Source organism: Schistocerca nitens, chromosome 9 (assembly GCF_023898315.1).
Source record: "Schistocerca nitens isolate TAMUIC-IGC-003100 chromosome 9, iqSchNite1.1, whole genome shotgun sequence".
In the NCBI taxonomy this organism is placed as follows: Eukaryota; Metazoa; Arthropoda; class Insecta; order Orthoptera; family Acrididae; genus Schistocerca; species Schistocerca nitens.
This window is the reverse complement of record NC_064622.1, coordinates 60,540,191-60,566,872: the sequence shown is the minus strand read 5'-3', so window position 1 is coordinate 60,566,872 and position 26,682 is coordinate 60,540,191. Positions and strand designations below refer to the sequence as shown.

Here is a 26,682-nt window from a genome sequence, read left to right as displayed (position 1 = left end):
CAACCGGAGGTTACTTTCTGAACGGCCCTCGTATATGAGAGCAGCAAATGCTTCTCTACACCCACAGACTAAAACTGTAACTTAAAGTGAAATTTGTATAGTAAAACTGTTTTAGCTGTAGAATTCAATTGGTAGACTAACAGCATGAAAATGAATATTCAGAACATGTTCGAAGAGTTGTAAGTAGTGCCTGTAAACACTCCTGATCTTACACGTAGCACTAAATCATGGACACTACAAGTTCCTGCCTCACTAAGGTCAAAGTGAACCAATGTCTCTTCATGCAAATCAAGAAGGAGAAACTTGTGTAATGCTCCTCATGGCTGAAAATCTACGCACATTGATAAAGCTACTGGCTGTAGTAACTCTTACAGTTTTGTAGCACTGTTCACCTCAAGAGGATTGATTTCCAAGGAAAAAATTACAAGTCACACATTCGCGATTTACTTCTAAGATCAGATAATGATGGAAATTCCTGGATGGAATAATACATATAAAATAAAAGAAAGGCAACTAAACACCTATACTGACCAGTGTGTCGTGCCACAGCGGTGGTAGTGTGCGAATGTGTGTCTTCTGCTAGTGAAAGACCAAGAGCTCAAAACCATGTGTGAATACTGTTTTCTGTTGTGTGTTTCTAAGTGCCACACACCAGCCAACTATAGGTGATTGGTTGACTATTTTATATATCAGATAATGGTGACATCTTTAATTACAGTTCCTTTCTTTTTATGAAACCACACGATTTCTCAGAAGTTTAATGCCACAACTGCAGAGTATGGTCGAGCCACTCGCAATCATTATACAGGCAGTGAGCACATCCAAGGTCACTGCTTGTATAAAACCCTTGTATGGTGAAAACCATTAGGTCACTAATCTGAGTATTGTGTAGAATAACACTATTTTTACTCTGTTTAGATACCCTAAAACCTTCTAACAATTATACCTAGAAAACCTCCGTAATAAAACTGAAAATCTTTTGCGACACAGAGAAAAAAGCCAGATGTCACGAATTGTGGCAGTGTTTCATCTGCCAGTATGTGGTTCCGGGACAATACTCACTTCTCCTGCATCTTCTTGATCTTCTCCTTGTCCTTCTTACGGCGACGCTTGGGCTTGCGGCTGGGGTCGTAGGTGCCCTTCATCTGGAACTGGGCACGCTCCACACTCAAGCGGTGTCCGCGCAGCTCGTAGCCATCCAGCAGTTGCAGCGCCAAGTCCACGGACTCTACCTGCAACACCACACACCACATAACTGCTGTATGATCTGTGAGATGCAAGTCCAGAGACTGACCAATACTCATTACTATTTTCCTTATAAATATCCACATCTACCCAATGCCTGAAGTTATACTGCAGGCCACATTTACACCATTCTGAGACGACCATGAGTCACATTCATGAAAATGCCTGAAGTTTACTATTTATTAATACAAGTATTTTCAAGATCATTAATCATGTTCATTTGAGCTGAACAATACTTACATCAATCTAAATTTTCATAACTGAAGGCGTGATATTTCATGGAATCTTGATCAAGTGTATTTATAATGAAGTAAGACATCATCCATATCACTTGGTATGTTTTATTAGCATAACCAATTTTGCCCTGTGATACAAATCACCTTCAGATCCATTACTGCTAAGCACAGCTTATCGTCAAGGCAAAGATTCAATTAAAAATATTCTGGAACATATACTGTGTTTGAACACTATGGAATACCTAGAAGAAAATGATCTATTATCACATAACCAAAAATATTGTTTTCGTGAAACACAACTGGATCTTTATTCATATGAAACAATGATTGCTGCTATCAACACGTGGTAGCAAGTTGATCCCTATTTCTAGATTTCCAGGAGGCTTCACCATTTGTAGGGAAGCAGCCTACTCACGCCGTATAAAATTCTCATCAGTCTTTCCATTGTGTGCCAGCCTAGTCCGCTGTAACTAGCTCTGACGTCATAAATGTTGCGCAATACTTTAAAATTCAAGTAAATAACCTGAAACGGTTCTAGCATGTCAGGAGTAATACTAAATCAATCTGTGTTGAATATCAGTTCAATAACTTTAACTATTTTCGAAATTTGGACGTTTTTCTGTAAAAATCATTGGCGCAACAGAAAAGAGCTAGAGACTTAAACATTTATATTTAGATTCCTTTTTCATAATAATTTAGTAGAAACAGTATTCTGGATATCACAAATTAAAATTTTAGTTGAAATTCATAATTTTCTGATTTTTGTCTTGAAAATTAAGGAAGCAAGATAGATTAAGTAGGCGAATAAATAAGGCTAGGATGTTTAAATTTAAGTAGAAGGGAGATCCGCTATAATCATAAAGATGTGAGAAGTTTCAATTGAATAACTATAAAACTATAGCGATAGCGTATCTCCAAAGGGCAAGTTCAGAGCTCGTCTACTGCGTGTAGTGTAATTAAATTAATTCTCTCGCCCAAAATATTTGACTTAGCCACGTCAGACTTTTATTATGATTACTTACCTGTGTGCTGATTGCACATTTAAATTGTGAGCTTCATCGGCCATCAGCAAAGGAAGCGATGATTTATTCAATAACTTAATGTGGTGCATTACTAGCCCAGCGGCTAGTCGGGAGAGCAATTTTGATCAGGCGTTCCCTTAGCCGTCCGCACCGCGGCTTTATATATAAGAACGCTGCGCGAGGAAGTAAGGCCCCAGTTCGGCGGTACTCCTAGACGTCTCCAAGGCGTTCGACTACGTGTGGCACGAGGGCCTCGTGTACAAGCTCCTTGTACATGGGGTCCCGACGTCCCACGCCCTTCTGCTGCGGTCCTACCTCGCGGGCCGCACCTTCCACGTCCGGGCCGCCGGCGGCACCTCCACCGACCGGCCGATTCGTGCGGGGGTACCGCAGGGCTCGGTTCTTGCCCCCCTGCTGTACACCGCTGACGCACCGCGGGTGGCGCGCGTGGAGTTGGCTCTTTATGCCGACGACACTGCGTTGTTCACCCGCAGCCTGAACGTGGTCGCGATGTGCCGCCGACTCCAACTTGCGTGCGACGTCCTGGGGGCGTGGTCCACCAAGTGGCGTCTCAAATTTAACCCCGCCAAGAGCCAGGCGGTCGTCTTCACTCGGAGACGGCTGCCCCCTGCCCTGCCACCTGTCTCGATCTCGGGAGGCCCCATCCCGTGGTCACCAGCCGGCCAATACCTCGGTGTGACGCTGGACAGGTATCTCACCCGGCTGCCGCACATCCGTGACATCAGGGGGCGGGCAATTGGGCGTCTCCGGGCGCTCTACCCGCTGCTGAACCCCACATCCACCCTCCCCCCTCGGCACGGCCTGACCGTGTACTTGGCCCTCGTCCGGCCGGTACTCGAGTACGCCGCCGTCGTGTGGGGCAATGCCGCTCCGTCGCACGTTGCGATGCTCCAGCGTGTCCAGAATCGGGCACTGCGACTCGCACTCCACAAGCCGCCTCGTTACTCCAGGCGGCTGCTTCATGAGGAAGCTGGCGTCCCGTTGCTGCGGGATCGCATCAGGCAGTCCGCCAGGGTGTTCTACGCTTCTGCAGAACACTCTGGCAGTCGTCTTATACGCGGACTGGGACACCAAGTCCACCGCAGGCCGACCACGCGTTGGCCTGATCTGCTGCGGGAGTAGTTTATCCCGCAGCCCCTATGACGCTTTTGACGCAGCGTCCGCCCCCGCGCGGCCGCTCACATAGGCCAATCCTAACCGTGAGGCCAATCAATAGTTCTTGAGGTCCACACAGGAACAGCAGCTTCGCTGCTTAGCCTGTCCCCCTCCTGGTAGATGAAACCAGAGACTTACAGTGCAGTGCAGTGCAGTAAGGCCCCAGTTCTCTCCAGACGCTGATTAGTGCACCATCGGTATCATTGCTATAAACAGCCTCGGATGCCGTAATAAGTTACTCGGGATACGCGTAACCATGAAATCGTTTTCGAGTGAAGTGTTAATTCTGGGATGACTTTAATGATCTATCTTCAGTTTGCGTATGTCGTATTTTCACGTGCCGTCGCGGGACAGACATTCTACCATTATTTAGCGTGGCGTTTGATGAACATTATCATCAAATTATGGCGAGCATTCACTTAAACATTTAATTTGGACAGCTATAGTTGCATCAGCGCATTAGACTCTGAACTGCTCTGGTAGTTGGATTGTGTGGATTCCTTTTTTTTTTTATCTGTGACTTTCAGAATATAGCGAACGTTTTTACAGGATCGTTTTTGATTATGAATCCCAGACAATCTCCTAATTCCTCAGAGCTATAAGCTGTAGCTATAAGTGTATTTCTCAGATGAAGTGGGCAATAGGAATTCTAATTACAGGCTTCACGTTTTGCTAATCACTTTCTGGTTGCCAATATTGTAGTTAGAGAGCCAGTGTTGAGAACGGCAAAAGACAGCATAAATAATAGGAACATTTATATAATAATTAATTCCACCCGCCGCCCCACATATGGTGCATCGGCCGGGAAATGCATAATTTCTACATTACACTCTGCATTTAAACAACATTTTATATAAACAAATAATTCCACCCGCCGCCCCACACATTCCTCACAAGCAGCTTCTCATCAAATTGTGTGTCTATGTACAGTGCTCAGCAAAACTTCAGGACGAGATAGATACAGTAACATAACGTATTAACTATTTGGTGAAAATGAATGTGACTGTGGCAGCTTGCTAGTAGTCCATGGAAAGCTGGACATTACACAGTGTGAAATCAGCACGACTATAGTGCCAAACAGTGGTGGCCCCACAACACAAGCCAGCTGCAGGAACAGGATAAAATAGTGTGTGTCAATCAGCGAGCTCTGTGGTCGTGTTATTCATTACAACGTGGCCTGGAGACAACATCTGGACGACTTCACACAGCCAAGAATCATTCGGAAACCGGACGAAGTGCGACAAGTGTAAGCCAGGAGTTTGGTATTGCTCAGAGCATCGTTTCACGTGCACGGTGAGTGTTCTGAAGCACGGGCACTGCTACCCAAAGGAGAGGAGATGGTCAATCACAGTCAGATGACTGCTACACTGTGAAATAGGGAAGCAGGGACCGACATCAATGGGTGTAATCGCAACCACATTTAATGGGACTGCAATGTCCACAATCTCAACCTCGACAATGGCATGGCGACTGCGGGTAGTCTCTTTGGCCAGAGACCAGTATGGTGCATTGTGTTGATGACTGCACTTTGGTGGAACTGTTTGTGATGATGTCAAGAGCATAGAGACTGGACAATGAGGAGTGGGGTCGCATGCTCTTCTCAGATGACAGCAGGTTGTGTCTGAGCAGAGATTCTGAACATATCCTCCAATGACGAATGGTGGAAATGTGTAATGCACCTGGAAAATTGTCGAACATGATCATTATGGTGGTCCAGGTGCTATGGTATGCGAAGGCATAATGTTGCATGGGTTTACTTGAACATGGTAAACTCACTGGTCAGTATTATTCTGACAATGTAGTCCTTCCCCTTGTGCGTCTTTTCAGGAGTGCATCCAGCCCTGACTTCATTTTTATGGATGACAATGTGCAACTGCGTCGAACAGTGCAGGTGGAACAAGAGAATATTTGGCGAATGGACTGGCCTGCTCGTCCCCCATCGACCACGTGTGGGATGCGTTGGGGAGATATATGGCAGCACGTCCACACCCACTGATGACCATCCAGCAGTTGTCAATTGTGCTGGTGTATGACTGGAACGCCCTACCACTGATCTTCTTACCAGCCTTGTGGCCTTGCATTGCTGTCCACGGTGGCCACACATCCTGTTAACAACCATGTCCCGCATCAAACAACTGCGAGGTGGAGGAGTTGTTGGAACGAGAGGGCAGTTGCCGAATAGACGTGTAGGCCCCCCCGCCTCACTTAAATCCCATCAAGCATGCCTATAAAAGTGTCATTTCTGTCTATCTCACTGGGTATTTGTTTCAGTTACCTGCTGTAATAGTTCTTTCTATGTATGGTCCAAGTTTCATCGAGGTATGTTGCTTGGTAGTGACACATCAAGCGTAATTTACTTTCGTCCTTAAGTTCTGCACACCAGTGTACTCACCCCAACGAACAAGCGAAGAGCACACAATAAATATCCTGTTGATGATACGGATAAATGTATTAGTAGGCAGTAATTTCTACGATATTGAGAACAATACAAAGAAATGGCAACTGTGCGAAAACTACACAGCTTTTGTCACGCAGCACTGGACTGAAAAACAATCATGGAAACTGAGAAAGTTGCTCTCGCCATGGAATTTGGTTTTAAAAGGTGCCAAAATAAACGCGTCATCATGCACAAATAAGACAACAAAGTTGCAAAAAGCACACATACTACATTAAGTATTTACGAAAAAATTAAGATCCTAATATCGTGTCGGACCTGCTTCTGCCCAGTGTAGTTACGGACTCAACAACTCGTTCGAAGTCATCTGGAGATATATTGAGCCATGTTGCCTTTATAGCCGTCCATAATTGCCAAATTGTTGCCGGTGGTGAATTTTGTGCACGAACTGACCTCTCGATTATGTCCCATAAATGTTCGATGGGATTCACGTCGGGCGATCTAGGTGGCCAAATCATTGACTCCAACTGTCCATAACATTCTTCAAACAAACCGCGAACAACTGTGACTCGGTGACATGGCGCATTGTCATCCATAAGAATTCCATCGTTGTTTGGAACATGAAGTCCACGAATGCCTGCAAATGGTCTCCAAGCAGCCATTTCCATTCAAAGGTCGGTTCAGTTGAACCAGAAGACCAAATCCATGCCATGTAAACACAGCGCACGCCATTATGGCGCCACCACCAGCTTGCACAATAGCTCTAGGCCTTCGTGGGGTCTGCACCACACTCGAACCCTACCATCATCTCTTACCAACTGCCCTCGACACACATCTGAATAGACCACGGTTTTCGAGTCCAGCCGATATGGTCACGAGCCAGGAGAGGCACTGCAGGCGATGTCGAGCTGTTAGCAAAGGCACTCGAGTCGGTCGTCTGCTGCCACAGCTCGTTGACGCCAAATTTTCGCCGCACTGTCCGAACGGATTTTTGCCGTATATCTCATATTGATTTCTGTTGTTATTTCACAGTGTTGTTTGCTGTTAGCACTGACAACTCTACGCAAACGCCGCTGCTCTCGGTCATTAAGTGACGGCCGCCAGCCACCGCGTTGCCCGTGGTGAAACGTGAAACGTAATGCCTGAAATTTGATGTTCCCGGCGCACTCTTGATACTGTGGATATCAGAATACTGAATTCCCTAACGATTTCCGAAATGGAAGGTCTCACGCGTCTAGCTCCAACTACCATTCCGCATTCAAAGTCTGTTAATTCCCGTCGTGCGACCGTAATAACGTCGAAAACCTTTTCAAATGAACCACCTGAGTTCAAATGACAGCTCCGCCAATGAGCTGCCCTTTTATACCTTGTGTACGCGATACCACTGCCAACTGTACATGTCCATATCGTTATACCATGACTTTCGTCAGCCCAGTGTAACGCAATTTCGTGAAGTTTGCACGATACCGAATATATATATATATATATATATATATATATATATATATATATATATATATATATATATATATATATATATATATACACGAAATGCGGTCTGTAGCCAGAACTGTGAAGTCAGAAGACGGTTATGCTGTTTTCAACTCAGCTAAATGGATCAAACAATAATGATATTTACTGTTCAGTAACAAAATTTCCCATATTTGCATAAATGCATCGACTTAGCGTTATAAGGTTTGCCATCGACACGAAAGAGTTGCAAGCAACAGTATTTACAGAAGGCAGCGGCAATGAGCGTCTGCTACATAGAACAAAGCCAAGCTCTGTGTCTTATGAACTTACTTTTTGTCCAACTCTCTGACTCTATGAGCAGAAGTCTCGGTAGATTCCTCTGCTGAATGGCGTCTGACTGGTGACGGACAACAAGGACGAGAAAGAGCGGAGAAAACACACAAATGTCGCTGAATGGCGTGTTCCTGATGTTGGATAACGTGGGCGAGAAAAAATGGAGAAAACATACAGTTGCAGCAGCGATCTCCCCACAGACAATGTCGATGCAGCGCGAAGAGTGCAGCATAACTTCCAGGCGTCAACCGCCGATCAACTGTAAAAGTTGGGGTCTAGTGAAGCAGGGGATACAACCACCACCACCTAGAGACAAGGCCGCGGCGCGAAATTCATAGCAGGTCGTGACGTCACTCCAAGCGGGCCACCATGTTGTGTTTCGAAGCGTTTATCTACACGTTTGTTGGATCGAGTGCTATATTCGTGCTTGAAACTAGCGATTACAGTGTTTACGTGTAGTGAAGCTACTGTGAACATGGTTTACAAGTGTTGTGTGCCAAGGTGTCGTGGGAATTACGGAACTCGACCGAAAGTAATGTTCTTTTCCTTTCCGAAAGATGCGAATTTGCGTTGGAAATGTCTTTCAGCGATTCATCGGGACAATTTCCAACCCACTGAGCACACGAAGGTATGTAAAAACTATATACCTAGTACAATTATTATTTTTTTCTGGTGGAATATCTTGCATTTTGGATACATTTGACTAAAATTGTGAGCAAAAGTTCGCAGTAAATAGGCCTAGTATTCGTTATCAAGTGGCTTTATTTTGATTTTGAAAACGAAATATAAATTTGTGGCTCGTGTTACTTTTTATTCGTGTTTAAATTTCTCTGCAGTTCGTATTTTGTTACGCATTACCGATACGTTTTATTCTCTATTTGTGAGGGGGTGTTGTTTTTCACTCTCGCATTAGTTAGCATGAGTGCTAACGAATGTTGAAACTGCTGTTTTCATGTTTAAAAAGCGATCTCTCTGTATGAAGCATATCTGTGTTATTTTTCGATGTGTCAAACAATGGAACAAATTAATCTAGAAATAGGTTAAATTTATTATTGACGTTTTTAGCTTGACACATTGTCTCATTCCAACTGCTGCAAATGTCTGCTGAAGGTTTGTAGATTTTCACTGTTGACTTATGCTCAAAATCTGCCATATTTTTACAGGAAAGAAAATTTACATTACAATAACAACGCATAATTGTTTTTGTGAGGTGAGTTAAAAGTGATTGTTTGCTTGGGGAATGTACTCAGCTTTCCTGAGGGAGCTCTATAAACAGTTACACAATATTTATTTAGGATACTGAAGGCAGAGGAATTTAATATTATACACTGTATTATTGCAGAATTTTTCAAGTGAGTGTAAATAATAGTTGTCTGGTCCTGAAAGAATGTACTTTATTACAGTGCATTTTTCACAAATGTACCTTGTTTTATCATGTATATCGCAATATTATTTACATCACGCACTCGTACGTTTTCACTGGCTATTGATAAGTCTTATGTAATTACATTACCGGTAAAAAAGAATTATGAACTATAGTTTCTGCTATATCGCGATTGATAAAGTTACTTATTTTAACCATTCGGCAAAGTACTCTCCTCTTTGCGTGGTATCATTTGCCAAGATCTCGTTTCGTTATCTCCAGCGGTTTACGAGATATGACAGGCGTTATGAATATTTCATTCCCGCGCGTTGCGATCGGAAGTGAAGTTGCTGCAGACGCTCAATTTTTTCGAGATTGGAAGCAGATATTGATCCAAAGTTTTACGAAAATTTCAAAACCTCATCTGTATTTCATACTCAGCAATAGAATGTGTAATATGCATCAAACACAAATTCATAGCGACCCCTATTTTTGATGGCAACGTTCTCAAATTTGATACTCATCTGTGAAATACCACAATAGTCATGACCATTATCGAAATGATTGGCACTTCATCATGAAGCTGCCATATAAAGCTAAAAGTATTTCAGAAATTATTTTTTACGGAATAGGTTCTGTAAAACCGTTTGACAAAGATTTGCAGGCCGTGCGTCTCGATTCTTTAAGCGCAGCGCCAAGCCAACCCTGGCCCGCTTTGCGTGACGTCACAAGAGCGCGCCGCGGCCTTATACAACCCGTCGGCTTTGACCAATGACGTCAGAATTGGCCAGAGAGCATGTATTACAAAGATGAAAGAGCTGAGAAGAATGTTCAGAAACAAAGGAATGAAAGAGAGAAAAACTGTACTTCACATATATAAGGGCCAGTAGTATTTTCACGTTAACGATATCTCGTGTTTGTATCTTAGTATTTCTCCGCAAAATACAATGGAAAGGAATGAATGAAATATATTACTACCAAAGAATACATCACGTTACATATGTGTCAGTTGTATCTCGAAACTCTTTCGAACTGTATTGCTTAAGTGCAGTACGGGATACAAGTTCAGCGTACGTCGATTTCTTCGTTTTCACTGGCATTTCTGTCCTGTTCTTCACTTGAACGATGTATCAAACCCTAAGTGGAAAACGGGATACAAATTGTAGATGTGTTTATTTCGTCTCCGCTATTATTAACAGTCTTTTGTTACGTTCATATCAGTACTACTGATGACAGAAGGACCTACGTATGTAATATATGTATACCAGACTTCCGTTGACCTCTACATATGTACACTGGCAACGAAAAGGTGGAAATAGACGTACGTTACATTTGCAACCTGTACCTCAACTGAACGACAAGAAGACGACACATGTACAATTTGTATCCCGTACTTCACTATGGGGTACAGTTTTCTTGTTTCCATGGACGCTAATAGTATCCCATTCGTTACATTTGTTATCTTGCTCGCCAATTGACATATATAGTGTCAGTGTAAAGGCGAAGTGAAGGACGGGATACAAATTTTAGTTGTGTCGGGGGTTTCGCCTGTAATATAGCAAGTACACATTCGAAAATGTGTCACTGATACTAGTGCTGGGAAACGAAAGAAGATCGACAGCTGAGAAATTTCTATTACGTACTTCACAACACGAAAATACACATATTGGTGGAATAAAACAGTGAAATATGTCAAAATAGTGAAATACAGTGACAGAAGCAAATGGAAAAGTGAACTTACCACACGGAAATATCGAGGAATAACCGAAGCTCGCGTAGACAGACAGTAACGAAACTTACATACCCACAAACAGACAAATCCATTCCTATAATGAAAATAAGACACTAAATATTGTTCTACAATAACAAACTAATACTCCAAATTACCTCAATAATTATTTTAATGTACAATGATAGCGCTTATCCGGAGCACAGAACAGTTTTATTATCTATGCCTCGAAGTGAAGACATTACTATGACTAATCTATGACGTCATTGGTCAAAGTCGACGGGTTGTATCACCTAGAGACAAGGCCGCGGCGCGAAATTCATAGCGGGTCGTGACGTCACTCCAAGCGGGCCACCATGTTGTGTTTCGAAGCGTTTGTTTATCTACACGTTTGTTGGATCGAGTGCTATATTTGTGCTTAAAACTAGTGATTACAGCGTTTACGTGTAGTGAAGCTACTGTGAACATGGTTTACGAGTGTTGTGTTCCCATGTGTCGTGGGAATTACGGAACTCGACCGAAAGTAATGTTGTTTTCCTTTCCGAAAGATGCGAATCTGCATTGGAAATGTCTTTCAGCGATTCATCGGGACAATTTCCAACCCACTGAGCACACGAAGGTATGTAAAAACTATATACATAGTACAATTATTATTTTTTTCTGGTGGAATATCTTGCATTTTGGATACATTTGACTAAAATTGTGAGCAAAAGTTCGCAGTAAATAGGCCTACTATTCGTTATCAAGTGGCTTTATTTTGATTTTGAAAACGAAATATAAATTTGTGGCGCGTGTTACTTTTTATTCGTGTTTAAATTTCTCTGCAGTTCGTATTTTGTTACGCATTACCGACACGTTTTATTCTCTATTTGTGAGTGGGTGTTGTTTTTCACTCTCGCATTAGTTAGCTTGAGTGCTAACGAATGTTGAAACTGCTGTTTTCATGTTTAAAAAGCGATCTCTCTGTATGAAGCATACTGTGTTATTTTTCGATGTGTCAAACAATGGAACAAATTAATCTAGAAATAGGTTAAATTTATTATTGACGTTTTTAGCTTGACACATTGTCTCATTCCAACTGCTGAAAATGTCTGCTGAAGGTTTGTAGATTTTCACTGTTGACTTATGCTCAAAATCTGCCATATTTTTACAGGAAAGAAAATTTACATTACAATAACAACGCATAATTGTTTTTGTGAGGTGAGTTAAAAGTGATTGTTTGCTTGGGGAATGTACTCAGCTTTCCTGAGGAAGCTCTATAAACATTTACACAATATTTATTTAGGATACTGAAGGCAGAGGAATTTAATATTATACACTGTATTATTGCAGAATTTTTCAAGTGAGTGTAAATAATAGTTGCCTGGTCCAGAAAGAATGTACTTTATCACAGTGCATTTTTCACAAATGTACCTTGTTTTATCATGTATATCGCAATATTATTTAAATCCCGCACTCGTACGTTTTCACTGGCTATTGATAAGTCTTATGTAATTACATTACCGGTAAAAAAGAATTATAAACTATAGTTTCTGTTATATCGCGATCGATAAAGTTACTTATTTTAACCATTCGGCAAAGTACTCTCCTCTTTGCGTGGTATCATTTGCCAAGATCTCGTTTCGTTATCTCCAGCGGTTTACGAGATATGACAGGCGTTATGAATATTTCATTCCCGCGCGTTGCGATCGGAAGTGAAGTTGCTGCAGATGCTCAATTTTTTCGAGATTGGAAGCAGATATTGATCCAAAGTTTTACGAAAATTTCAAAACCTCATCTGTATTTCATACTCAGCAATAGATTGTGTAATATGCATCAAACACAAATTCATAGCAACCCCTATTTTTGATGGCAACCTTCTCAAATTTGATACTCACCTGTGAAATACCACAATAGTTATGACCATTATCGAAATGATTGGCACTTCATCATGAAGCTGCCATATAAAGCTAAAAGTATTTCAGAAATTAATTATTTTTTACGGAATAGGTTCTGTAAAACTGACAAAGATTTGCAGGCCGTGCGTCTCGATTCTTTAAGCGCAGCGCCAAGCCAACCCTGGCCCGCTTTGTGTGACGTCACAAGAGCGCGCCGCGGCCTTCTCTTTAGGTGGTGGTGGTTGTATCCCCTGCTAAACTAGACCCAAAAGTTGCTTAATGCAGCTACCCTTTGATAAGATGCACAGCACCCGTCGTATGCCAGACATTGAAAGAGTTAGTCATTTGATCATGTGGATTCCAAACTGAATCTGTGAAAACAAACAGTTTACAGAACAACCATCTCGAGTAAAGTGCTTCAATCGTTAGGGCCAAATTACAGGTATTCGGAAATAATGCGAATAATACTGTCTACATCGTTTTGTTATTTTTTTTTAGTAATTAGATTAATTCATGCCATGCTTCGGCTACTGCTATCGCTAGAGGCTGTAATTACGATAAAAAGTAACTAAATAATGACGTTAATTACCGTTAATAACCGCAAAATCTCACCGAAGTTGTAACTCTGACAGCAAGACAGAGTAGCCTCTCTGAAGTGTATTAATTTATCGTTAAAACTGTTTTATTTTTAAATATGTTTTACAGTCCCACGTATCTTAGTGCACATCAAACTTCGACCCCGATGCACAGTTTTTATGTTATCTGGCAATTCCAGATAGATTTCTACAGCCACATTGGCGTATTTAGGAAAAAAAATACATAAAATCAAAGTTAATAGAGGTGAGAAACATACCATTATAAAGAAAATATGATGTTACTTATTATATACAGGTAAACTCCACATGTACGTCTTACTATTAATTGAAAAATATTTTTGTTTATTTTGGTAGTACTGTCGTTTAACGTTGATGACGTATATGCTTTGTTTATTTGTTGCTATATCTTTGCAATTTTCAATCTACTAGCTTAGTTTTCTTATCACTTCCGTGCTGCTAATCATGGCTGCTCCGATATCTATTTGCACCAAAGAAGAGCAACGTTCAGTGATCCGTTTTTTGTCGTCGGAAGGCGTATCAGGGCAACACCGACTCAAAGGAAGGCCTCGGCGCTTGTTGGTGACGTCACGTCAGCTAGGCACGGCGAACGCCAGGTCTGTTGCAGGCAGAAACGCCTGGGCGTGCTTATCACTATAAATCTCTTACTTTTGGACAAAATGTTTGGTACTGTTTTGGATTCTGCAGTTTTATTTAGATGAAAGATTTTCTTACTATCGTAAAGCTACAAATGAAAATCATAGTTCTGTATTATTGAATCCTGTCGAAACAAACGTAGATCACTATGAGAAGATGCTTTGCCCCATTGCAAGCTTCGGAAATTTTACATTCAAGTAACTGTATTTACTTGATCGATTTTGTTATCGAAACTTACCCCAACCCCCTTACAATTAACTCGTTTCTTTTATTTAGTTTCGTTTGACATCGTCACTGGAAATGTGAACTAATTTACATGTGTAAATGTCCAACTGTTGCCAGTCATTAGATTACAGTCGTTTTCAACGAAAGGAATTCTAAACAGGAAACAAAATAGCTTCATACATCGAAAATACTGCTGAGCTTAAACTTTTTTAAACATGCACATTAGAAAGAGATAAACATTCCCCTCTTGCAACTAAAATGATAAACTTTATAAGATAAAAAATTTTTATTTGATAAAACAAGTATCTCTCTTTTGTCTCTTCTTCTGTCCCCCACCCCCTCCCCCAACGTGTACAATCGCAAGATATTTCATTAACATTCAGTGCTCCTCACCCCACAGTCAACCAAGATACCTAAAGAAGAGCACCAATATGTTCACAGTTTCTTGTAAAAGCAACCCAGTACAAACGCAACTTCCTCAGATTTACAAATAAGGTAAAGAAGCACGAATTCTGTTGCTGCTGGACCATGAAGTTGTTTTTGTATGTCAATCCTTAAAACAGGTGGAAATTGAAGTTCAGGAGTACACTATTTGTTAAAAAGTGTAATGAATTGCACAATTAATTGAATGCAGAAATCTCTCAGAACAATGTGTGTTGGTCAACTACCGCCAATAGTTTCACCTTTTCCTGTGTCAGAGAGGGAGACACCACCATTATGAGTATGCCTGCAACAGACATGGCGTTCGCCGTGCCTAGCTGACGTGACCTCACGAACAAGCGCCGAGGCCTTCCTTTGAGTCGGTGTTGATCAGGGGCCGAAATTCATCGAAGACTTTCGGTACAGTACGGGAGCAGTGTTTTGCGACAACGGAGTGTCTACGAATGGATTGAAAAATTCCGAATGGTCGCACATGTGTTACGCACGATGAAGGAGCCGGACGACCGTTTACCGCTACAAATGAAGAAACCATTGAGCATTCACGTGAAAAGATTCTCTATTGACGAAGTGGCACATCGTCAGCAAATTAGTCAAGGTTCTGCCTACGAAATCATCCACAACAGACTTGGGTTTCATAAAGTTTGTGCAAGATGGGTCCCAAAACAACTCACAGTTGCATAAACAAACGCGTTTGGACATCTGCAAAAAAACATTTGGATCGCTATGGTAACGAAGGGGACAACTTCTTAGACAGGATAATTACTGGTGACGAAACATGGATGCATCATTACGAGACGGAGAGTAAACGGCAGAGTATGGACTGGAAACATCCAAATTCGCCGTGCAAGAAAAATTTCAAGACCCAACCGTCCGCAGGAAAACTGATGCTTACGGTTTTTTGGGACGCACAGGGTCCAGTACTGGAACATTATGGGGAAAGGGGCACAACAATAAACAGTGTACGTTACAGTGAGATGCCTATTAAACGCCGAGGACTGCTGTTAGAAGGTGTTGTGTTGTTGCACGACAATGTCCGTCCGCATACTGCTGCCCACACTGCTGAAACGCTCCAGAAACTCAAATTTGAAGTACTGGATCATCCTCCATATTGTCCCGATCTTGCCCCTTCTAACACCTGTTTGGTCCACTCAAACAGGCATTAAGGGGCCGTCGATTTGCCTCGGAAGAAGCAGTGAAAGAAGCGGTGCATTCCTGGCTCGCAGCTCAACAGAGAACCTTCTTTTATGAGGGCATCAGGAAGCTTGTACAACGATGGACCAAGTGCAATAAAACGCAAGGAGACTATGTCGAAAAATGTTGTTCTTGTAAGTCTCCTATTTGATTACAATAAAATTTTGTAACTACTTTGCGGATAATAATTGACTTACCCTCGTAACTTAAGTGTTATTGTGGGGATCCAGGAATTTCCCAGCCACTAAGTAACTGTCAAACGCTAATAACAATAAGCAGCACAAGAATGAAAAACTGGTGACCGGAAATAAACAGATATGAGAGGGGATTGCTAGACGGCAGGCAGTGTTGCCAACTCTAAACTAAATGTGCTGGGAATCTGTCGGGCCCAATATTAACAGTTAAAGGTTAAGCTAGAGTCTGGCATGATTGGATCAACGTTTACGTCGTAGCTATCTAGTGGTGCGCCTTTCATGAACGACGCCTTGACCGTTCCATAAGCGAGTGTCTGTGAACTGCTGGTGAAAGATCACAGACAGATCACTTAGCGCGAAACGCTTCTGGCGTCGTCGCCTGCACCTCTGGCCGTGAAAGATGGTGGCTGCCTCAGCCGGGCGACTGTGAAGACACAGTGACAAGCGTGTGTGTGTGTGTGTGTGTGTGTGTGTGTGTGTGTGTGTGTGAGCTGGTCAGCAGAAGGAGAGGCGCGCTGCCTTATTTTATTATTAGTGCCGCCTGACCGAGAGGGCAACACTCGTAAACATCTCGACGCTGGTGTGACCGAGATAATGTTTAATGAGGCCTCGGGACGCGGGCATGTTTTTATATTGGCCGTATTCTTTTCTACGGAAATATCTTAGTTGCGGTCTTTATATGCCGTCCTTGCAATTTATTATACGTATTTTGACAAATTTCCGTAACGAGCCGTGATACGCGCCGATAGGCGTCCCGGCACCCCGGGTCACTGATCACGTACGTATTCCGTCAGATGCATGTTATTGAGACACTGAAAGAATAACTTTCTACCTTGCGCAATGCTGGAAATGTTTTCCGCAGTGCAATGCTACGTCGTATTTGAGTTACATCTGTTAAAGAAGCAAGAAAAAACAGCAATCTAAAATTTACATAAAGTCTTTTCACCGGTCTTTTCGTTATTTTATGAATACATCTTTTACTCTTTTCCATTCATTTTGGTATACATTAGTTTACTAAAAGTCAAATAAACTCATATTAGCAAGAAATAAGATTCATCTGGAACATAAGTGCGCTGTCTGTAATTCTTACTTAATTACCTTCACCTCAAAATTAAGATGTCTGTAACAACGGAGAGAATAAAATGAAGTATAGAAGCGATTCAGAAGTGGGCTGTTAGATTTGTTCCGATAAGTTCGATCATGAGGCAAGAAGGCCTATTACGGAGATGCTTTAAGAACTCAAATGGAATCACTGGAGGAAGTTATATAGACAGTCGTTTTTACCTCGCACTGGTTGCGAGGGGAACAGGAAAGGCAATGACTAGTCGTTGTACGAGGCGCACTCCGCCACGCACCGTACGGTGGCCTGCGCAGTACGTACCTGTATGTGTATGCAGAAGACTCACACAGAATTCTTGGCTGGCTTTCCTGAGCGGCCATCCGTCTGGCCAAGTGGAAATAAGCGTAGTGTCTTCAGACTGCCTGACATCACAACCATGAGTGGAAGCATCATGGCCCGCATCTCGTGGTCGTGCGGTAGCGTTCTCGCTTCCCACGCCCGGGTTCCCGGGTTCGATTCCCGGCGGGGTCAGGGATTTTCTCTGCCTCGTGATGGCTGGGTGTTGTGTGATGTCCTTAGGTTAGTTAGGTTTAGGTAGTTCTAAGTTCTAGGGGACTGATGACCATAGAAGTTAAGTCCCATAGTGCTCAGAGCCATTTGAACCATTTTGAAGCATCATGGCCCAAAGACACCCTTCAATATGGACACTTAACCACCTACGGCAGACTAAGGAAACACAAGCAGTGCAAATATCGGCGGACCCCTGCATCTCAGCAAAACTGACTGGAACGACCAGATGAATGACAACAGCGGGGAAGTAGTCTCAGAGCCATCTGAACCATTTTTTGAACCATTCGTGTTCGGCGTATGGGTCTGACTGCATCTGCTGCAGCAATTTGAGCAGCAACTGGCACCACAGTGACACGCCGAACAGTTGCAAATCGGTTACTTCAATGACAGCTCCTAGGCAGACATCCTGTAGCGTGCTTTCCACTGACCCCAAACCATGACCATGAACAGCATTCCAGGGAGTGTTTCCCATCTGGATACGCCGATATGTCGCTGTTGTAATCAAACATGCTCTACAGAGTGTCGAAATTTGCCTTGGCCTGCTCGATTCACCAGATCTGTCTCCAATCGAGAACTTGTGGGACATCATCGGACGACAACTCCAGCGTCATTCACAAACAGCATTAACTGTCCTGTACTGAACCAACAAGTGTAACAAGCATGGAACTCCACACCACAAACTGCATCTAGCACTTGCATAGCGGGGTCAGGGATTTTCTCTGCCTCGTGATGACTGGGTGTTGTGTGCTGTCCTTAGGTTAGTTAGGTTTAAGTAATTCTAAGTTATAGGGGACTGATGACCATAGATGTTAAGTCGCATAGTGCTCAGAGCCATTTGAACCATTTGAACTTGCATAGCACAATGCACGCAGGTTTGCATGCTTGCATTCAACATTCTGGGGGTACGCCGGTTATTAGTATACCAACATTTCTCATTTGCAATGGCTAACTCGTGCCCACATTAACTTGTAATCCTGCAATGTTAATCACTTAAACAGGTTACCTACGCAAATGTATTCTCCAAATTTCGTTACTCCAGATTTATGTTTTGGTGTTGCATTTTTTTCCGTCAGTGTATAAAAGGAGGACTCTTCTGCTGGACTACGATGAAGGACGTCGCAGAAACAGGGAGGACTGACCTAGGAGTGGCAACAGCTATAGTGAACATGTGCTGCTCATACTTCGGCGTGCAGAAAATACGCCAACTGGAGGGCTCTTTGGAGTGATGCCTCGACTACGACCCGCCTCCTGGGCACGCTCCCAGAGGTTGGCCACCGTTCCAGGCCCTCACAACACATCGTGTAGCACTCAGCTGCATCGCAGTCATGTCCGGCGGAAACTTGGAGGTGTCTCTCCGGTACAAGTGGCTGTGATGGGAGCGTGTAACGATCACTTTCGTGTGTTGATTAGTTGAGAGAGAGAGAGAGAGAGAGAGAGAGAGGGAGGGATATGGAGAGGGAGGGACGGAAGGAGGTAGAGGGACAGGGACAGGAAGACAGAGAGGGGGGGGGGGAGACGCTGAAGCCTAATGGCGGCAAATACACTATCTGATCAAAAGTATCCGGACACCTACTAGCGGACATTAATATGGGGCATGTCCACCCCTCGTCAACATGACGTTTTCAACTCTGCTTGGGACTTTTTGAACGAGTTGTCTGAATGTCTGTGGAGGAATGGCAGGACACACTTCCTCAAGAGCCGAAACCAGAGAAGGTAGTCAGACGCTACGGTCTGGAGAGAAGTCGACGTTCTATCTCCTTCCTGAAGCGTTCCATTAGGTTCAGATTGGGACTCTTGGCAGGCCAGTCCATTTCAAGAACAAACCATTGCCTCACAGATGCTGCTTTCCGACAATGTGCACTGCCATCCTAATCCAATCAGTCATCGTCTTCCAACTGTTTCTGTACTGTATGCAGTACACAATGCTGTGAAATGTGTTCATATGTTGCCGGAGTTAGCGTTTTTTTAGGCGTAATAAGCAGAGCAAGTCAATAACGTGTTGGTTCACCCTTATGCAAGCAGTTATTCAACACGGCATTGATTGACAGAGTTGTTGGGTGTCCTCCTCACAGATATCGTGGCAAATAGTTTCCAATTAGCGCTTTAGAACTTCAAAATCACGAGGTAGTCAGAAGGCCCTGCCCATAATTCTCCAAATGTTCTCATTTGGAGAGACATCCGGCCAAGATGGGGTTTGACAAGCACAAAGACAATCAGTAGAAATTCTCGCCGTGTGTGGTCGGGCACTAACTTGCTGAAATGTAAGCCCACGATGCCTTGTCATGGGGGGGGGGGCAGAAAACGGGGCGTAGAATATCGTCGACTTGCCGCTGAGCTTTAACGGAGCCGCGGATGAGGACCAAAGGGGTCCTGCTATGAAATGAAATGGCGCACCAGACCATCACTCCTGGTTGTCGGTCCGTACGACGGGCGACAGTCAGCTTCATATCGCATCTCTGTCCAGAGCGTCTCCAGACATGTATTCGATGGCCATCGGGGCTCAGCTGGAAGCGGGGCTCATTACTGAAGACAATTCTACTCCAGTCAATGAGACTCAAGGCTGAATGTGACCGACACCACTGCAAACTGCCTTGTCGGCGCACGGGGCGTCGTGAGCTCGGCGCCCTTTCTGTGAGCCGCTTATTAATGGCACCTGTGGTTGTCGAAGCACCGGCTGCACGCCGGATCGATGATAACGATGAATCAGTGGTTCGGAGTGCCTCTCTGACAAATGCTCGGTCCTCAAGTTCTGTCGTCTCTCTAGGTCGACCGCTTCCTTCTTGACGCCGTCTTCAGCCATGGCTCACCATTCCTGCCAACATCGTCGAATAGTGGCATCGTTCCAATTCAAATGTAGAGCGATTTGCCGATTACTCCCATCGGCTTCTCTGAGTCCAACTACACGCCGTCTCTCAAATACTGAAATCTGCGCACGTTATTCATACGCCTGCCTGCGAGGCATAGTTACTGCACAACTGAGTACACGGAATCAAATTCGCGAAGACTTTATGCCCTGTTATCGACATGTCCCTGTTTGCTACCTCTGGCAGCTGCACGGTGAAATCGCGCTGCAGCGCCACACATTCATCCATCGAACGCCAAAGTTTATAATTCTGCAATTTCCGTCGATACATGTGCAAATATCAATTTGTGACCAATTTGCGTAACTCCTTTGTGGTGCGTTTATTTTATTTTATTTTTGAGTATGTTTCGACTTTTTCCTGATTCCACCTTGACCATTCAAACTTTCGTTAGCTCGAACTTAAATTATTCGGACCTTTTTGTTATTACCATTCAACTTACAGTTATGGAGAGTCGTCTGTAAATATTTTATAGGCTGTGTCGTCCCTTATACACTTCCTTGGGATACACCCGAAGATAGTGGGAGGTGCAGATAAAGGGCTTGGTTCAAATGGCTCTGAGCACTATGGGACTCAACATCTGTGGTCATAAGTCCCCTAGAACTTAGAACTACTTAAACCTAACTAACCTAAGGACATCACACACATCCATGCCCGAGGCAGGATTCGAACCTGCGACCGTAGCAGTCGCACGGTTCCTGACTGAGCGCCTAGAACCGCTAGACCACCGCGGCCGGCGGTGCAGATAAAAGTAGCCCGTGTAAGTATAAGGGAAATGCAATGAAAGTGCTGAAAAGACGAGGTGAAATGGACCTACCATTTATTTTGAATGAAAAATACATTTATAGAAGATGTCGAAAGTGAACCCCAGCAACATCAGTACACAGCTGCGCACGTCTAAGCATGTTCACATACACTCGGCGTAAAGTTCGGGTATAAATGACGGTTGATGTCTTTCAGTTCCTGTACTGTGTGGATTTGTTTCATAGACCTTGCCTTTCAAGTGTTCCCAAAGGAAAAAAATCGAATGTTGTTAGATCCGGCGATCGTGGTGGCCATAAATGTTTGCTGACAGTTCGTTCCTCAGTGAAGACATCATGGACTCGTTGTAGGGACATCTTAGACGTGTGTCATGTTGCCCCTTCTTGCTGGAAGACACAGTATTGTGTTTCGTATTCAGCGAGCTGAGCACAACATGCATCAAAAATTTTCATATATGCAACCGTGTTGAGAGTGGTGTCAAAAAATATAGGTCCTATGATGCGCGTTCCTGTCACACCGCACAACATGCCGATTTTTTCTGCACGGAATGTTTGCTGACACACAATGTTAGGGTTCTCCGTTGCCCAGTACCTTGCGTTCTGTGAATTCAGATGACTGGAAAGCCACGCTTCGTCACCCATGATCTAATGAAAAGGGTCTAACAAACCATCGCTGATGTTATACAAAGTACACGTGCATTAATCTACAAGTTTCTGACTACCTTCCTCTCGTAACAGCCGCACACAAACCATCGATGATGTTACAAAAAAGCCACGTGCAGTAATCTACACGTTTCTGACTGCCATCCTCTCGTAACTGTCACAAGATATGGCTTCAAGTGAAGACTTTTCACTAACCGCTGGCAACTCGTCCTACTTACATGCGCCTCTTGGGTCCATTTACGTGTAGACTTCTTTCTGCTCTGAATAATTCTTCGACGAACGTCTACAATAACTTCTGGTGTGCGAACTGACGGCATTCGTTGTCGTTTTATATTTTGCACAGATCCGTAGGTGCGCCAGTTTTTATATACAGGGTGATCAAAAAGTCAGTATAAATTTGAAAATTTAATAAACGACTGAATAATGTAGATAGAGAGGTAAAAATTGACATACATGCTTGGAATGACATGGGGTTTTATTAGAACCCCCCCAAAAAACAAAGTTCACAAAATGTCCGACAGATGGCGCGTGAAGGATCTCTTGCGCGCGTCGTTTGGTGATGATCGTATGCTCAGCCGCCACTTTCGTCGTGCTTGGCCTCCCAGGTCCCCAGACCTCAGTCCGTGCGATTATTGGATTTGGGGTTACCTGAAGTCGCAAGTGTATCGTGATCGACCGACATCTCTAGGGATGCTGAAAGACAACATCCGACGCCAATGCCTCACCATAACTCCGGACATGCTTTACAGTGCTGTTCACAACATTATTCCTCTTCTACAGCTATTGTTGAGGAATGATTTTGGACATATTGAGCATTTCCTGTGAAGAATGTCATCTTTGCTTTGTCTTACTTTGATATGCTAATTACTGCTATTCTGACCAGATGCTGCGTCATCAGTCGGACATTTTTTGAAATTTTTTATTTTTTGGTTCTAATAAAACCCCATGTCATTCCAAGCATGTGTGTCAATTTGTACCTCTCAATCTACATTATTCCGTGATTTGTTCAGTTTTCAAATTTATACTGACTTTTTGATCACCCGGTAGACTCTGTATTGCTGTCTTTGCTGGTAGTCCTCTATCCGAATACTTGACACCGAACATTTCGGGAGTTTCCTTAATCGAACCCGTTTTCACACGTGCTTCTACAATTTCAATTCTTTCTTCTATCGAAAGAGTCATTTTGCAGATCGCAAAGAGACACGTCCAACTTCACTGATGAAATAAACTGAAATGCTGATAGAAGAGTGCTAACAATCGATTACTGCATAAAATTGTCAACTGTTGTGGCTGTTTACTCTATTTCAGAAGTCGAGAGATTGCATTCGCATTCAGAGGGGAGGCGGGCTAGTTCTAACTGCGCCATCCTGTACTTTTACACGTCAATCTTTACGGTCGCAGGTTCGAATCCTGCCTCGGGCATGGATGTGTGTGCTGTCCTTAGGTTAGTTAGGTTTAAGTAGTTCTTAGTCTAGGGGACTGATGACCACTGCAGTTGAGTCCCACAGAGCTCAGAGCCATTTGAACCATTCTTTTGAACACGCCAGCCCTGCGTGTGTCCCTCCTAGCCTCGCGCCTCTACGTGAACACGATCTGCGGACAGGTGACTGCCGGCGGGGTGCCGCCAACCAGCCGTAATTAAGGACGGGCCCTCGCAAACTCACGCGGTCGGCGCCGAGTCAAAGGCTTCCGAAGCTGGGCGCCGCGCCAGAGCACGCTGGCGCCCACACAGCAGGGAGCGGCGCTCTGCGGAATGCGCCCTTGTTGTGTGTCCTGCCGACTGCCGCATCTCTGAAGCGTCACCCACAACACTTGTCGTCGTCTGGCAATGCAATGAAACCGGCCAAGTATAAAGTTCCAGTTTAAGACGTTCAGCTACTGCCGGAATTTCAACGTTTCAGTACATTTAACAGTTCACGTCTCACAGAAAATTGTTACGTTGGATACACCGGTTCTCACTCGATCGCCGAAGTTTAGCAACTTCGGGCCCGGCTACTACTAGGACAGGTGACCGCCTGGAAATACTAGGTCCCGTTTGGTCAGGCATACGCAAGTCGCCGAAGTGTCGTCCAACTGAAAGATACAGAAACTAAGGGATAGAGAAACAATTAAAATCGCTCAAAAGAGGAAAGGCCGCTGGACCTGATGGGATACCAGTTCGATTTTACACAGAGTACGCGAAGGAACTTGCCCCCTTTCTTGCAGCGGTGTACCGTAGGTCTCTAGAAGAGCGTAGCGTTCCAAGGGATTGGAAAGGGGCACGGGTCGTCCCCGTTTTCAAGAAGGGACGTCGAAGAGATGTGCAGAACTATAGACCTATATCTCTAACGTCGATCAGTTGTAGAATTTTGGAACACGTATTATGTTCGAGTATAATGACTTTTCTAGAGACTAGAAATCTACTCTGGAGGAATCAGCATGGGTTTCGAAAAAGACTATCGTGTGGAACCCAGCTCGTGCTATTCGTTCACGAGACTCAGAGGGCCATAGACACGGGTTCCCAGGTAGATGCCGTGTTTATTGACTTCCGCAAGGCGTTCGATACAGTTCCCCACAGTCGTATAATGAACAAAGTAAGAGCATATGGGCCTATCAGACCAATTGTGTGATTGGATTGAAGAGTTCCTAGATAACAGAACGCAGCATGTCATTCTCAATGGAGAGAAGTCTTCCGAAGTAAGAGTGATTTCAGGTGTGCCGGAGGGGAGCGTCGTAGGACCGTTCCTATTCACAATATACATAAATGACCTAGTGGATAACATTCGAAGTTCACTGAGGCTTTTTGCGGATGATGCTGTAGTATATCGAGAGGTTGTAACAATGGAAAATTGTACTGAAATGCAGGAGGATCTGCAACGAATTGACGTATGGTGCAGGGAATGGCAATTGAATCTCAATGTAGACAAGTGTAATGTGCTGCGAATACATAGAAAGAAAGGTCCTTTATTATTTAGCTACAATATAGCAGGTCAGCAACTGGAAGCAGTTAATTCCATTAATTATCTCGGAGTAGGCATTAGGAGTGATTTAAAATGGAATGATCATATAAAGTTGATCGTCGGTAAAGCAGATGCCAGACTGAAATTCATTGGAAGAATCCTAAGGAAATGCAATCCGAAAACAAAGGAAGTAGGTTGCAGTACACTTGTTCGCCCACTGCTTGAATACTGCTCAGCAGTGTGGGATGCGTACCAGATAGGGTTAATAGAAGAGATAGAGAAGATCCAGCAGAGAGCAGCGCGCTTCGTTACAGGATCGTTTAGTAATCGCGAAAGCGTCACGGAGATGATAGATAAACTCCAGTGGAAGACTCTGCAGGAGAGACGCTCAGCAGAGCTCGGTACGGGCTTTTGTTGAAGTTTCGAGAACATACCTTCACCGAGGAGTCAAGTAGTATATTGCTCCCTCCTACGTATATCTCGCGAAGAGACCATGTGGATAAAATCAGAGAGATTAGAGCCCACACAGAGGCATACCGACAATCCTTCTTTCCACGAACAATACGAGACTGGAATAGAAGAGAGAACCGATAGAGGTACTCAAGGTACCCTCCGCCACACACCGTCAGGTGGCTTGCGGAGTATGGATGTAGATGTAAATGTAGACTTGCACCCGTCCTTTCCGCCATATGACGTCATAACTATTAGCAGTGAAAACTATGAAAAAGAATTACAAGACACAATGCAGCTCATAACCAAAAGCAATGTATATAACAACATTTTTCAAGAGCTGGTGCCCCACGGTTCTTACAAAGGCTGAACATTAATAAAACCGACAAATTGCAGGGGGGATTCCTGACTGGAAATTAAGGAGAAAATGTCCTACGGACACGTGCCTCGAAATGCCACAGTAAATGGCGCTGCCGAATGACAGTTCCTCAGACCACGTGCCGTGTGTTTCCTTGTGTGTTGTAGGCTGTCATTGACGCAGCGTACTATAAGCAGCAGAATGGTCCGGTATTCGCGTCGGGAACAAGCCGAGATGGTGTTTGTGTACGGCCAAGCAGATGGAAACTGTCGAGAGGCAGCACAGCTATGCCATAACAAGTACCCCCACGTCACACAACACTTCAAGCCTGTTTTGGGCGTTTGTGTGATCCTGGGTTCTTTCAGACAGACGTGCAGCGAATCGGCGTGCTGTGCGTAAGCCAGATTTGGAGGACCGTGTTCTACCGGATGTTGAAATGAACTGTACTACGAGCTCCAGTTAAGTGGCCGCCAAGACGAGATAAGCCAAAGTACGATGATCTACATCCTTCATGACAACCGCTACATTCCCTATCACCTGCAATACCATGGAGGCCACTTTTAACATCTGTTGAGATGAATGCGCTGCAGCTCATACTGTGTGCCGAAACGATTTGTTGTTGCACGCACACCGTCCGTTTCCGGCCACATGTTCATAGGACCATTTTTCCTCCATTTCTAGTCCGGAATCCGCCACTGCAATTTATTAATATCACCACGTATATTTGAAAAATGTTATATTACCGCTTTGAGCTGCTGGTAAAATACTTTATTTACACAACAAGTTCCAAAAAAATGGTTCAAATGGCTCTGAGCACTATGGGACTTAACATCTGTGGTCATCAGTCCCCTAGAACTTAGGAACTACTTA

At 43.8% G+C, this 26,682-nt stretch overlaps 1 protein-coding gene across 1 annotated transcript in view; it reads right to left on the bottom strand.

The window, feature by feature from the left end:
* The window catches only part of LOC126203114 (HIV Tat-specific factor 1 homolog), a 595,450-nt gene that overhangs the window by 6,865 nt on the left and 561,903 nt on the right, over nucleotides 1-26,682 (bottom strand). The window contains exon 5 of the mRNA XM_049937357.1: nucleotides 1,063-1,232. Coding sequence (XP_049793314.1) covers nucleotides 1,063-1,232 — 170 coding nt within the window. The remainder of the gene's footprint in view (nucleotides 1-1,062; nucleotides 1,233-26,682) is intronic.